Consider the following 16938-nt stretch of genomic DNA (forward strand, 5'->3'; position numbering starts at 1 on the left):
CTGGTACCGGTAATCTCTGTATATAGCTCCACATTGATCTGGTACTGGTATTCCCTGTATATAGCTCCACATTGATCCGGTACTGGTAATGTCTGTATATAGCTCCACATTGATCTGGTACTGGTAATGTCTGTATATAGCTCCACATTGATCTGGTACTTGTATTCCCTGTATATAGCTCCACATTGATCTGGTACTGGTAATCTCTGTATATAGCTCCACATTGATCTGGTACTGGTACTCCCTGTATATAGCTCCACATTTATCTGGTACTGGTAATCTCTGTATATAGCTCCACATTGATCTGGTACTGGTACACTCTGTATATAGCTCCACATTGATCTGGTACTGGTACACTCTGTATATAGCTCCACATTGATCTGATACTGATAATCTCTGTATATAGCTCCACATTGATCTGGTACTGGTAATCTCTGTATATAGCTCCACATTGATCTGGTACTTGTATTCCCTGTATATAGCTCCACATTGATCTGGTACTGGTAATATCTGTATATAGCTCCACATTGATCTGGTACTGGTATTCCCTGTATATAGCTATGATCTGGCTCCTGTATATACATTGATCTGGTACTGGTATTCTGTATATATCTCCACATTGATCTGGTACTGGTAATGTCTGTATATAGCTCCACAATGATCTGGTACTGGTAATGTCTGTATATAGCTCCACATTGATCGAGTACTTGTATTCCCTGTATCTAGCTCCACATTGATCTGGTACTGGTATTCCCTGTATATAGCTCCACATTGATCTGGTACTGGTAATGTCTGTATATAGCTCCACATTGATCTGGTACTGGTAATCTCTGTATATAGCTCCACATTGATCTGGTACTGGTAATGTCTGTATATAGCTCCACATTGATCTGGTACTTGTATTCCCTGAATATAGCTCCACATTGATCTGGTACTGGTACTCCCTGTATATAGCTCCACATTTATCTGGTACTGGTAATCTCTGTATATAGCTCCACATTGATCTGGTACTGGTACACTCTGTATATAGCTCCACATTGATCTGGTACTGGTATTCCCTGTATATAGCTCCACATTGATCTGGTACTGATAATCTCTGTATATAGCTCCACATTGATCTGGTACTGGTAATCTCTGTATATAGCTCCACATTGATCTGGTACTTGTATTCCCTGTATATAGCTCCACATTGATCTGTTACTGGTATTCCCTGTATATAGCTCCACATTGATCTGGTGTTGGTAATCCCTTTATATAGCTCCTCATTGATCTGGTACTGGTAATGTCTGTATATAGCTCCACATCAGTCTGGTGTTGGTAATCCCTGTATATAGCTCCACATTGATCTGGTACTTGTATTCCCTGTATATAGCTCCACATTGATCTGGTACTGGTACTCCCTGTATATAGCTCCACATTGATCTGGTGTTGGTAATCCCTGTATATAGCTCCACATTGATCTGGTACTGGTAATCTCTGTATATAGCTCCACATTGATCTGGTACTGGTAATGTCTGTATATAGCTCCACATTGATCTGGTACTGGTACTCCCTGTGTATAGCTCCACATTTATCTGGTACTGGTAATGTCTGTATATAGCTCCACATTGATTTGGTGTTGGTATTCCCTGTATATAGCTACACATTGATCTGGTACTGGTACTCCCTGTATATAGCTCCACATTGATCTGGTGTTGGTAATCCCTGTATATACCTCCACATTGATCTGGTGTTCGTATTCCCTGTATATAGCTCCACATTGATCTGGTACTGGTGCTCCCTGTATATAGCTCCACATTGAGCTGGTGTTGGTAATCCCTGTACATAGCTCCACACTGATCTGGTGTTGGTATTCCCTGTATATAGCTCCACATTGATCTGGTGCTCCCTGTATATAGCTCCACATTTATCTGGTACTGGTAATCTCTGTATATAGCTCCACAATGATCTGGTACTGGTAATCTCTGTATATAGCTCCACATTTTTCTGGTACTGGTATTCCCTGTATATAGCTCCACATTGATCTGGTACTGATAATCTCTGTATATAGCTCCACAATGATCTGGTACTGGTAATCTCTGTATATAGCTCCACATTGATCTGGTACTGGTATTCCCTGTATATAGCTCCACATTGATCTGGTGTTGGTACTCCCTGTATATAGCTCCACATTTATCTGGTACTGGTAATCTCTGTATATAGCTCCACATTGATCTGGTACTGGTACACTCTGTATATAGCTCCACATTGATCTGGTACTGGTACACTCTGTATATAGCTCCACATTGATCTGGTACTGGTAATCTCTGTATATAGCTCCACATTGATCTGGTACTGGTAATCTCTGTATATAGCTCCACATTGATCTGGTACTTGTATTCCCTGTATATAGCTGCACATTGATCTGGTACTGGTAATCTCTATATATAGCTCCACATTGATCTGGTACTGGTAATCTCTGTATATAGCTCCACATTGATCTGGTACTTGTATTCCCTGTATATAGCTCCACATTGATCTGGTACTGGTAATCTCTATATATAGCTCCACATTGATCTGGTACTGGTATTCCCCGTATATAGCTCCACATTGATCTGGTCTGGTAACTGGTATTGATGTAATCCCTGTATATAGCTCCACATTGATCTGGTGTTGGTAATCCCTGTATATAGCTCCACATTGATCTGGTGTTGGTAATCCCTGTATATAGCTCCACATTGATCTGGTGTTGGTATTCCCTGTATATAGCTCCACATTGATCTGGTGTTGGTATTCCCTGTATATAGCTCCACATTGATCTGGTGTTGGTATTCCCTGTATATAGCTCCACATTGATCTGGTGTTGGTAATCCCTGTATATAGCTCCACATTGATCTGGTGTTGGTATTCCCTGTATATAGCTCCACATTGATCTGGTACTGGTAATCTCTGTATATAGCTCCACATTGATCTGGTACTTGTATTCCCTGTATATAGCTCCACATTGATCTGGTACTGGTAATCTCTGTATATAGCTCCACATTGATCTGGTACTGGTATTCCCCGTATATAGCTCCACATTGATCTGGTACTGGTAATGTCTGTATATAGCTCCACATTGATCTGGTGTTGGTAATCCCTGTATATAGCTCCACATTGATCTGGTGTTGGTAATCCCTGTATATAGCTCCACATTGATCTGGTGTTGGTGCTCCCTGTATATAGCTCCACATTGATCTGGTACTGGTAATCTCTGTATATAGCTCCACATTGATCTGGCTCCACATTGATCTGGTGTTGTATTCCCTGTATATAGCTCCACATTGATCTGGTACTGGTAATCTCTGTATATAGCTCCACATTGATCTGGTGTTGGTATTAGCTCCCCCGTATATAGCTCCACATTGATCTGGTACTGGTAATGTCTGTATATAGCTCCACATTGATCTGGTGTTGGTAATCCCTGTATATAGCTCCACATTGATCTGGTGTTGGTAATCCCTGTATATAGCTCCACATTGATCTGGTACTGGTGCTCCCTGTATATAGCTCCACATTGATCTGGTCCTGGTAATCTCTGTATATAATCTCTGTATATACTGCATCATTTCACGGTTAAGTCTCCCCCCCGCTGTTTTCGGAATGTGACAAACAACTTGATTAAATGGGTACAATGTGGCCTTACGTTGCCTATTACTGCATTGATTTAAAGAGACTGTTTCATAAAATACATGTTCAAATACTTCCCTTCAACTCTAAATATGATATGAACACAAGCAGTAACTGTTAGATCAGTTTGAAACATCATTCATTGTTAACACTCTTACACGAGAATACACACACTGTAGTCCCTCTCTCCTTCTCTCACCCTCTCTTACTTTCTCTCTCAATTCAATTTCAATTCAATTCCATTTCAATTTCAGGGGCTTTACTGACATGGGAAACATATGTTTACATTGAAAAAGCAAGTGAAATAGATAGTAAACAAAAGTTAAATAAACAATCAAAAATGAACAGTAAACATTCCACTCAGAAAAGTTCCAAAAGAGTAAATGCATTTCAAGTCATTATGTCTATATACAGTGTTGTAACGATGTGCAAGTAGTTAAAGTACAAAAGGGAAAATAAATCAACACAGTAAATATGGGTTGTATTTACTATGGTGTTCTTCACTGGTTGCCCTTTTCTTGTGGCAACTGGTCACACAGTTCTGCTGTGATGGCACACTGTGTTTCACTCAATAGATATGGGAGTTTATCAAAATTGGATTTCCCACAAATTCTTTGTGGTTCTGTGTAATCTGAGGGAAATATGTGTCTCTACTATGGTCATAAATTTGGCAGGAGGTTAGGAAGTGCAGCTCACTTTCCACCTGATTTTGTGGACAGTGTGCACATAGCCTGTCTTCTGTTGAGATACAAGTCTGCCTACAGTGGCCATTCTCAATAGCAAGGCTATGCTCACTGAGTCTGTCTATAGTCAAAGCTTTCCTTAAGTTTGGGTCAGTCACAGTGGTCAGGTATTCTGCCACTGTGTACTCTCTGTTTAGGGCCAAATAGCATTCCAGTTTGCTCAGTTGTTTTGTTAATTCTTGCCGATGTGTCAAGTAATTATCTTTTAGTTTTCTCATGAATTGTTTGGGTCTAATTGTGTTGCTGTCCTGGGGCTCTGTGGGGTCTGTTTGTGTTTGTGAACAGAGCCACAGGACCCGCTTGCCTAGGGGACTCTTCTCCAGGTTCATTTCTCTGTAGGTGATGACTTTGTTATGGAAGGTTTGGGAATCGCCTCCCTTTAGGTGGTTGTAGAACTGAACAGTTCTTTCGTGGATTTTGATGATTAGTGACTATCGGCCTAATTCTGCTCTGCATGCATTATTTGGTGTTTTTTTACGTTGTACACAGAGGATGTTCCTCTCTCTCTTTCTATCTCCTCTCTTTCTTTCTCTTTTCTCTCTCCTCTTTCTCTCCTTCTCTTTATCTACCATGTCTCTCTCTCTCTGTATCTCTTTCTCTCTGTATCTCTATATCTCTCTTTCTCTGCATCTCTCTCTCCCTCTCTGTATCTCTCTCTCTATTTCTCTGTGTCTTTCTCTCTCTATATCTCTCTTTCTCATTCTCTATCAGTCTCTCTCTCTCTCTTTTCTCTCTCCTCTCTCTTTCTCCTTCTCTTGCTCATCTCTCTTTTTCTCCTTCTCTCGCTCGCATCTCTCTCTTTCTCTCCTCTTTCTCCTCTCTCTCTCACCTGTGACGCTCAGTCTCTTTTCCCTCTCTCATCTCTCACCTCTCTCTCTCTCTCTCTCTCTCTATCTCTCTCCTCTCTCTCTCCTCTCTGTCCTGTCATTATTCATTCAAGTATATTAGCAGTGTGTAGGTTAATATAATATGAGATTAAATATTTATCACCGTAGTGGGGTATATCACTCTTCCTCACACTACGAAAGGGGAGATGACATGAGGACAGAACAGAGTGTAGCAGAGACATCCCACTGGGCACAGACATCAATTCATCATTGAAATGATGTGGAAGCAACGTTGATTCAGCCAGTGTGTGCCCAGTGGGATACTTCTTAATCTAACTAAGTCATTGAGACAGGGCATTGAAGAGGGGCACTAACAGTAGTTTAAGGATATCCACCAGAATGCCAAGGGCCTTAAAACCCAGGGGTCTAGGGTAGAAACAGAAACCCTCAGGCTGACGTGACACTTTCTTCCATCTCAATGTCACATGCCTAGACATAGAATGACCAGCAAGGTACATTGATGACTTGAATGGGGATGCCTTTTACTAGTTAGCATGCCTACACGCCAGAGGAGGCTGGTAGTCAGGGTCGTGAACAGCGGGGCAGCGGGGCAGCCTGCTTCCGTTCCCTCCCTGGCACTAAATGGTTATCTGTGATACCCGATGCTCCAGGGTGGCCTGGGGGTTAGGGGAGGTATCAATGCCATGCCTGTGATGAGCAGCTGTTTCCCCCCAGCCTGCTTCTCCTGTGGGATACGGGAATGCCGCAGGGACGTCATGGGAATTCCCAACTTTAAACTTGAAGCTCCCTGAGGCATTCCCAGCTTTAAACTTGAAAATTAGCAGAGATCTGACTCTAGAAATGTACTTGTAGAGTATATTCTGTATTAAAACAATAGGTCCACAAAGAAACTAAATCAAAAAGGGTCATTTTGATGTATTCATATAAATTGTTTTAATGTTTAATAAATGAATGTTTAAAATTGTATTTCAGAATTGAGTGATGCTCCATATGTTAGAGCGTGCTATTAGGAATATAATGACACCAGGGTGTTGTCTGTATCGTGTAAGGTTCATAGGTCATAGGGTCTTACCGGAGGCAATTGTAGGTCTAAAAAGAGCCCAAAATTGCCACTTTAATCATGATATTCTCAAAACTGGTTGGTGTTACAAATGTAAAAAGCCTTTCAAACATTCTTCATCCCAATGATGTCTCTATGTGAGAATTGCATGAACAATCTGAGGTTCCAAAAATATTTTTGTAACTAACAGTTTAACAATTCAATGTATGGAAACAAACCGATGGCAGTAACAGTGTGTGTGTCATCTCCTCCCAGGGTTCAACTCCAACATCAACCTGCCAGGGAGAGATGAGCACCCAGGCTCCACCCCCTCCTCCCCGTCTCCACAGCTACAGGACAAGAATGCCAACAACCACGCCCCCCACTCCCCAAGCCACACCCCCGTAGAGAATGGCAACCGGCTGTCTAATGGTAAGAGCCGAGAGAGGAGTTGGAGTCAGGTGAAGCGGTGAACGGTAGGATGTGAGGAGAAGGAGGAGGAGGAGGAGAATGAGGAGGAGGAGGGAAGGATGGGATGAGAGGAGAACGATCCCAACGATTCCTTTGGTTCCTCCTCAGCTCCTCTCCTCTCCCTCATGATCAGTGAGGAGTGAAACGACGAGGGTGGGATTCCCTTCGATATCGTTCTGTCACCTACATTAGCCTATCAAGGTCACATCAGCAAGGTTACAGCAGTGATCACACAGGGACACGAAGGGGACAATTTCACAGATAGTGACACATTCACATTCACTCTACACATTCAAGTGCGAAAAAGAGCATTTTAATTCCGGCAGCATTTAAATCAAGCAGACCAGAGCTCCATTAAATGCCGATCCTTTCTGAGTAACCACTTCTCCCAAGAGGATGATCCCCTAGGTCAGCTTGCTCTGCGGTTCACTAACAACATACAAACTAAAGACCATTCAAAAAACGGTTTCATTTCTAAAATCAAAAGCAAACAAATTGACTCCAAATTGAAAAACGGCTAACCTGAACAAAAATATAAACATGCAACATTTTCAAAGATTTTACTGAGTTACAGTTCATATAAGGAAATCAGTCAATTGAAATAAATAAAAAAGTCTCTAATCTATGGATTTCACATGACTGGCAATACAGATATGCATCTGTTGGTCAGATAACTTGTTTTTTAAAAGTAGGGGAGTAGATCAGAAAACCAGTCAGTATCTTGTGTGACCACCATTTGCCTCATGCAGCGTGACACAATCTCCTTCTCTGTAACGGCGTTCGCCTGTTGAAGGAAGAGAGTCGGACCGAAATGCAGCGTGTTTGTTACTCATGATCTTTAATGAACGAAAACGAAACGATACATGAAATAACTACAATACAAAAACAACAAAAGGAACGAGAAACCTATTACAGCCTATCTGGTGAACACTACACAGAGACAGGAACAATCACCCACGAAATACAAAGCGAAACTCAGGCTACCTAAATACGGTTCCCAATCAGAGACAACGAAAATCACCTGACTCTGATTGAGAACCGCCTCAGGCAGCCAAGCCTATACTACACACACCCCTAATCAACCACAATCCCAATGCCTACAAAAACCCCAATACGACAACACAATAAACCCATGTCACACCCTGGCCTGAACAAATAATATAACGAAAACACAAAACACTATGACCAAGGCGTGACACAAACACAGAGACCGGAACAATCACCCACGAAAACACTCACAGAATATGGCTGCCTAAATATGGCTCCCAATCAGAGACAACGAAAATCACCTGACTCTGATTGAGAACCGCCTCAGGCAGCTATAGACTAATTAGACACCCCACAAAACCCCAAGACAAAAAACACACCACAATAACCCATGTCACACCCTGGCCTGACCAAATAAATAAAGAAAACACAAAATACTAAGACCAAGGAGTGACAATACCCTATAATGACAAAGCAATGACAAGTTTTTGTACATTTTTTCAAATTAAAAATAAATAAATAAACGAAAATATGACATTAACATAAGTATTCAGACCCTTTACTCAGTACTTTCTTGAAGCACCTTTGGCAGCGACTACAGCCTCCAGTCTTCTTGGATATGACGCTACAAGCTTGGCACACCTGTATTTGGAAACGTTCTCCCATCCCTCTCTACAGACCCTCTCAAGTTTTGTAAGGTTGGAGGGGGAATGTTGCTGAACAACTATTTCCAGGTCTCCGATCTTTGATCGGGTTTATGTCCAGGCTCTGGCTGGGCCACTCAAGGACATTCAGAGATCTTTGATCGGGTTCATGTCCGTGCTCTGGCTGGGCCACTCAAGGACATTCAGAGATCTTTGATCAGGTTCAAGTCCGGGCTCTGGCTGGGCCACTCAAGAATGTCCAGAGACTTGTCCCGACGCCTCTCCTGGGTTGTCTTGGCTGTGTGCTTAGGGTTGTTGTCCTGTTGGAAGGTGAACCTTCGCCTCAGTCTGAGGTCCTGAGCTCTCTGGAGCAGGTCTGTACTTTGCTCGGTTCATCTTTGCCTCGATCCTGACTAGTCTCCCAGTCCCTGCCACTGACAAACATCCCCACAGTAAGATGTTGCCAACACCATTCTTCACCGTAAGGATGGTGCCAGTTTCCTTCAGACGTGACGATTGGCATTCAGACCATCTTGGTTTCATTAGAACAGAGAATCTTGTTTCTCATGGTCTGAGAGTCTTTAGATGCCTTTTGGAAAACTCAGGCTGTCATGTGCCTTTTACTGAGGAGTGGCTTCTGTCTGGCCACTCTACCATAAAGGCCTGATTAGCGGGGTGCTGCAGAGATGGTTGTCATTCTGGAAGATTCACAGAGGAACTCTAGAGCTCTGTCAGAGTGTCCATTGGGTTCTTGGTCTCTTCCCTGACCAAGGCCCTTCTCCCCCGATGGCTCAGTTTGGCAGTCAGCTCTAGGAAGAGTCTTGCTGGTTCCCACCTTCTTCCATTTAAGAATGATGGAGGCCACTGTGTTCTTGGGGACCTTCAATGCTGCAGAAAAGTGTTGTTACTCTTTCCCAGATCTGTGCCTCGACACAATCCTGTGCAAACAAGCTCTACAGACAATTCCTCCAACCTCATGGCTTGGTTTTTGCTCTGACATGCACTGTTAACTGTGGGACCTTATGTAGACAGGTTTGTGTCTTTCCACTTCATGTCCAATCAATTTACCACAGGTGGACTCCAATCAAATGTATTCATAAAGCCCTTTTTACATCATCTGATGTCACAAAGTGCTATACAGAAACCCAGCCTAAAACCCCAAACAGCAAGGAATGCAGATGTAGAAGCACGGTGGCTAGGAAAAACTCCCTAGAAAGGCAGGAACCTCTCTAGTAAAAAACCAAGAGAGGAACAAGGCTCTGAGGTGTGGCCACATCTCAAGGATGATCAATGGAAACAGGATGTACCTGAGCTCAATCTCATACCAAAGGGACTGAATACTTATGAAAATAACAGGTTTCTGTTTTGTATTTTTTTAATACATTTTAGAATAAGGCTGTAACGTAACAAAATTTGGGAAAAGTCAAGAAGTCTGAATACTTTCCAAAGGCACTGTATCCTGTCTACACTCTCTAATCTTCATCACTTTTATCATTATTATTATTGTTGTTATTAATATCATTTCCTGTTACTGTTGATGTCTATCTCAATTTGCTTTAGCAACAGTGGCTTTGTCATTCATGCTAAGAAATCTGATTTGAATCTGAATATGTGAATGCTGGGACATTAATAATGAGAGAAATAGACAGAATGAGAGACAGACAGACAGAGATGAAGAAATGAGATAGATAAAGGACAATAGACAGGAGGTAATAAATGATAGATAATAGACAATAGATAGGAGGTAATAAATTATAGATAATAGACAGGAGGTAATACATGATAGATAAAATACAATAGACAGGAGGTAATACATGATAGATAATAGACAGGAGGTAATACATGATAGATAATAGACAGGAGGTAATACATGATAGATAATAGACAGGAGGTAATACATGATAGATAATAGACAGGAGGTAATACATGATAGATAATAGACAGGAGGTAATACATGATAGATAATAGACAATAGACAGGAGGTAATACATGATAGATAAAAGACAGGAGGTAATACATGATAGATAATAGACAGGAGGTAATACATGATAGATAATAGACAATAGACAGGAGGTAATACATGATAGATAAAATACAATAGACAGGAGGTAATACATGATAGATAATAGACAGGAGGTAATACATGATAGATAATAGACAGGAGGTAATACATGATAGATAATAGACAGGAGGTAATACATGATAGATAATAGACAGGAGGTAATACATGATAGATAATAATAGACAGGAGGTAATACATGATAGATAATAGAAATAGACAGGAGGTAATACATGATAGATAATAGACAGGAGGTAATACATGATAGATAATAGACAATAGACAGGAGGTAATACATGATAGATAAAAGACAATAGACAGGAGGTAATACATGATAGATAAAAGACAATAGACAGGAGGTAATACATGATAGATAAAAGACAATAGACAGGAGGTAATACATGATAGATAATAGACAGGAGGTAATACATGATAGATAATAGACAGGAGGTAATACATGATAGATAATAGACAGGAGGTAATACATGATAGATAAAAGACAATAGACAGGAGGTAATACATGATAGATAATAGACAGGAGGTAATACATGATAGATAATAGACAGGAGGTAATACATGATAGATAATAGACAGGAGGTAATACATGATAGATAATAGACAGGAGGTAATACATGATAGATAATAGACAGGAGGTAATACATGATAGATAATAGACAGGAGGTAATACATGATAGATAATAGACAGACAATAGAGGTAATACATGATAGATAAAAGACAGGAGGTAATAATACATGATAGATAAAAGACAATAGACAGGAGGTAATACATGATAGATAATAGACAGGAGGTAATACATGATAGATAATAGACAGGAGGTAATACATGATAGATAATAGACAGGAGGTAATACATGATAGATAATAGACAGGAGGTAATACATGATAGATAATAGACAATAGACACAAGGTAATAAATTATAGATAAAAGACAATAGACAGGAGGTAATAAATGATAGATAATAGACAATAGACAGGAGGTAATACATGATAGATAATAGACAGGAGGTAATACATGATAGATAATAGACAGGAGGTAATACATGATAGATAATAGACAGGAGTAATACATGATAGAGGTAATACATGATAGATAATAGACATGATAGATAATAGGAGGTAATACATGATAGATAATAGACAGGAGGTAATACATGATAGATAATAGACAGGAGTAATAATACATGATAGATAAATAGACAGGAGGTAATACATGATAGATAAAAGACAATAGACAGGAGGTAATACATGATAGATAATAGACAGGAGGTAATACATGATAGATAATAGACAGGAGGTAATACATGATAGATAATAGACAGGAGGTAATACATGATAGATAATAGACAGGAGGTAATACATGATAGATAATAGACAATAGACACAAGGTAATAAATTATAGATAAAAGACAATAGACAGGAGGTAATAAATGATAGATAATAGACAATAGACAGGAGGTAATACATGATAGATAATAGACAATAGACAGGAGGTAATACATGATAGATAATAGACAATAGACAGGAGGTAATACATCATAGATATAAGACAGTAGACTGGAGGTAATAAATGATAGATAATAGGCAATAGATAGGAGGTAATAAATTATAGATAATAGACAGGAGGTAAAACATGATAGATAACAGTCAGGAGGAAATACATGATAGATAATAGACAATAGACACAAGGTAATAAATTATAGATAAAAGACAATAGACAGGAGGTAATAGATGATATATAATAGACAATAGACAGGAGATAATAGATGATAGATAATAGACAATAGACAGGAGGTAATACATGGTAGATATAAGACAGGAGGTAATACATGATAGATAATAGACAATAGACACAAGGTAATAAATTATAGATAAAAGACAATAGACAGGAGGTAATACATGATAGATAATAGACAATAGACAGGAGGTAATACATGATAGATAATAGACAATAGACAGGAGGTAATACATGATAGATATAAGACAGTAGACTGAGGTAGGAGATAATAGATGATAGATAATAGACAATAGACAGGAGTAATATATAATAGATACAAGACAATAGACAGGAGGTAATATATGATAGATAATAGACAATAGACAGGAGATAATACATGATAGACAATAGACAGGAGTAATATATAATATAAACATACAATAGACAGGCGGTAATACATGATAGATAAAAGACAATAGACAGGAGATAATAGATGATAGATAATAGACAATAGACAGGAGTAATACATGATAAAAGACACTAGATAGGAGTAATATATGATAGAAAATAGACAGGAGATAATAGATGATAGATAATAGACAATAGACAGGAGATAATAGATGATAAAAGACACTAGATAGGAGTAATATATGATAGATAATAGACAATAGACAGGAGATAATAGATGATAGATAATAGACAATAGACAGGAGATAATAGATGATAGATAATAGACAATAGACAGGAGATAATAGATGATAGATAATAGACAATAGACAGGAGATAATAGATGATAGATAATAGACAATAGACAGGAGATAATAGATGATAGATAATAGACAATAGACAGGAGATAATAGATGATAAAAGACACTAGATAGGGAGTAATATATGATAGATAATAGACAATAGACAGGAGATAATAGATGATAGATAATAGACAATAGACAGGAGATAATAGATGATAGATAATAGACAATAGACAGGAGATAATAGATGATAGATAATAGACAATAGACAGGAGATAATAGATGATAGATAATAGACAATAGACAGGAGATAATAGATGATAAAAGACACTAGATAGGAGTAATATATGATAGATAATAGACAATAGACAGGAGATAATAGATGATAGATAATAGACAATAGACAGGAGATAATAGATGATAGATAATAGACAATAGACAGGAGATAATAGATGATAAAAGACACTAGATAGGAGTAATATATGATAGATAATAGACAATAGACAGGAGATAATAGATGATAGATAATAGACAATAGACAGGAGATAATAGATGATAGATAATAGACAATAGACAGGAGATAATAGATGATAGATAATAGACAATAGACAGGAGATAATAGATGATAGATAATAGACAATAGACAATAGGAGATAATAGATGATAGATAATAGACAATAGACAGGAGATAATAGATGATATATAATAGACAATAGACAGGAGATAATAGATGATATATAATAGACAATAGACAGGAGATAATAGATGATATATAATAGACAATAGACAGGAGATAATAGATGATAGATAATAGACAATAGACAGGAGATAATAGATGATAGATAATAGACAATAGACAGGAGGAGATAATAGACAGGAGATAATAGATGATATATAATAGACAATAGACAGGAGGTAATAGATGATATATAATAGACAATAGACAGGAGATAATAGATGATATATAATAGACAATAGACAGGAGATAATAGATGATATATAATAGACAATAGACAGGAGGTAATAGATGATATATAATAGACAATAGACAGGAGATAATAGATGATATATAATAGACAATAGACAGGAGATAATAGATGATATATAATAGACAATAGACAGGAGGTAATACACGATAAAAGACACTAGATAGGAGTAATATATGATAGATAATAGACAATAGACAGCAGTAATATATAATACATACAAGACAATAGACAGGAGTTAATACATGATAAAAGACACTAGATAGGAGTAATATATGATAGATAATAGACAGGAGGTAATACATGATAGATAATAGACAATAGACAGGAGGTAATACATGATAGATAATAGACAATAGACAGGAGGTAATATATGATAGATAATAGACAGGAGGTAATACATGATAGATAATAGACAATAGACAGGAGGTAATATATGATAGATAATAGACAGGAGGTAATACATGATAGATAATAGACAATAGACAGGAGGTAATACATGATAGACAATAGACAATAGACAGGAGGTAATACATGATAGATAATAGACAGGAGGTAATACATGATAGATAATAGACAGGAGGTAATACATGATAGATAATAGACAATAGACAGGAGGTAATACATGATAGATAATAGACAGGAGGTAATACATGATAGATAATAGACAATAGACAGGAGGTAATATATGATAGATAATAGACAGGAGGTAATACATGATAGATAATAGACAGGAGGTAATACATGATAGATAATAGACAATAGACAGGAGGTAATACATGATAGATAATAGACAGGAGGTAATACATGATAGATAATAGACAATAGACAGGAGGTAATATATGATAGATAATAGACAGGAGGTAATACATGATAGATAATAGACAATAGACAGGAGGTAATATATGATAGATAATAGACAGGAGGTAATACATGATAGATAATAGACAATAGACAGGAGGTAATACATGATAGACAATAGACAATAGACAGGAGGTAATACATGATAGATAATAGACAGGAGGTAATACATGATAGATAATAGACAATAGACAGGAGGTAATACATGATAGACAATAGACAATAGACAGGAGGTAATACATGATAGATAATAGACAATAGACAGGAGGTAATACATGATAGACAATAGACAGGAGGTAATACATGATAGATAATAGACAGGAGGTAATACATGATAGATAATAGACAATAGACAGGAGATAATATATGATAGACAATAGACAATAGACAGGAGGTAATGCATGATAAAAGACACTAGATAGGAGTAATACATGATAGATAATAGACAATAGACAGGAGGTAATACATGATAGACAATAGACAATAGACAGGAGGTAATACATGATAGATAATAGACAGGAGGTAATACATGATAGATAATAGACAATAGACAGGAGGTAATACATGATAGATAATAGACAGGAGGTAATACATGATAGATAATAGACAATAGACAGGAGGTAATACATGATAGATAATAGACAATAGACAGGAGGTAATACATGATAGATACAAGACAATAGACAGGAGGTAATATATGATAGATAATAGACAATAGACAGGAGGTAATACATGATAGATAATAGACAGGAGGTAATACATGATAGATAATAGACAATAGACAGGAGGTAATACATGATAGATAATAGACAATAGACAGGAGGTAATATATGATAGATAATAGACAATAGACAGGAGGTAATACATGATAGATAATAGACAGGAGGTAATACATGATAGATAATAGACATGATAGATAATAGACAATAGACAGGAGTAATATATGATAGATAATAGACAATAGACAGGAGGTAATACATGATAGATAATAGACAATAGGAGGTAATACATGATAGATAATAGACAATAGACAGGAGGTAATACATGATAGATAATAGACAATAGACAGGAGGTAATATATGATAGATAATAGACAATAGACAGGAGGTAATACATGATAGATAATAGACAATAGACAGGAGGTAATACATGATAGATAATAGACAATAGACAGGAGATAATAGATGATATATGATAGATAATAGACAGGAGGTAATAGATGATATATAATAGACAATAGACAGGAGATAATAGATGATAGATAATAGACAATAGACAGGAGGTAATACATGATAGATAATAGACAATAGACAGGAGGTAATACATGATAGATAATAGACAATAGACAGGAGATAATAGATGATATATAATAGACAATAGACAGGAGATAATAGATGATAGATAATAGACAATAGACAGGAGTAATATATGATATATAATAGACAATAGACAGGAGATAATAGATGATATATAATAGACAATAGACAGGAGATAATAGATGATATATAATAGACAATAGACAGGAGGTAATACATGATAAGACACTAGATAGAAGTTATATATGATAGATAATAGACAGGAGATAATAGATGATAGATAATAGACAATAGACAGGAGATAATAGATGATAGATAATAGACAATAGACAGGAGATAATAGATGATAGATAATAGACAATAGACAGGAGATAATAGATGATAGATAATAGACAGGAGGTAATACACGATAAAAGACACTAGATAGAAGTTATATATGATAGATAATAGACAATAGACAGGAGATAATAGATGATATATAATAGACAATAGACAGGAGGTAATAGATGATATATAATAGACAATAGACAGGAGGTAATACATGATAAAAGACACTAGATAGAAGTTATATATGATAGATAATAGACAATAGACAGGAGGTAATACACGATAAAAGACACTAGATAGAAGTTATATATGATAGATAATAGACAATAGACAGGAGATAATAGATGATAAAAGACACTAGATAGAAGTTATATATGATAGATAATAGACAATAGACAGGAGGTAATACACGATAAAAGACACTAGATAGAAGATTATATATGATAGATAATAGACAATAGACAGGAGATAATAGATGATAAAAGACACTAGATAGAAGTTATATATGATAGATAATAGACAATA

The 16938-nt window shown here is 37.1% G+C and overlaps 1 protein-coding gene across 1 annotated transcript in view; it reads left to right on the plus strand.

The window, feature by feature from the left end:
* Positions 1 to 16938, plus strand: part of LOC124044168 (unconventional myosin-XVI-like) — a 519573-nt gene that overhangs the window by 255661 nt on the left and 246974 nt on the right. The window contains exon 33 of the mRNA XM_046363671.1: positions 6555 to 6710. Within this exon, the coding sequence (XP_046219627.1) occupies positions 6555 to 6710 (156 nt within the window). The remainder of the gene's footprint in view (positions 1 to 6554; positions 6711 to 16938) is intronic.

The sequence above is a fragment of the Oncorhynchus gorbuscha genome, linkage group LG09 (genome assembly GCF_021184085.1).
Source record: "Oncorhynchus gorbuscha isolate QuinsamMale2020 ecotype Even-year linkage group LG09, OgorEven_v1.0, whole genome shotgun sequence".
NCBI lineage: Eukaryota > Metazoa > Chordata > Actinopteri > Salmoniformes > Salmonidae > Oncorhynchus > Oncorhynchus gorbuscha.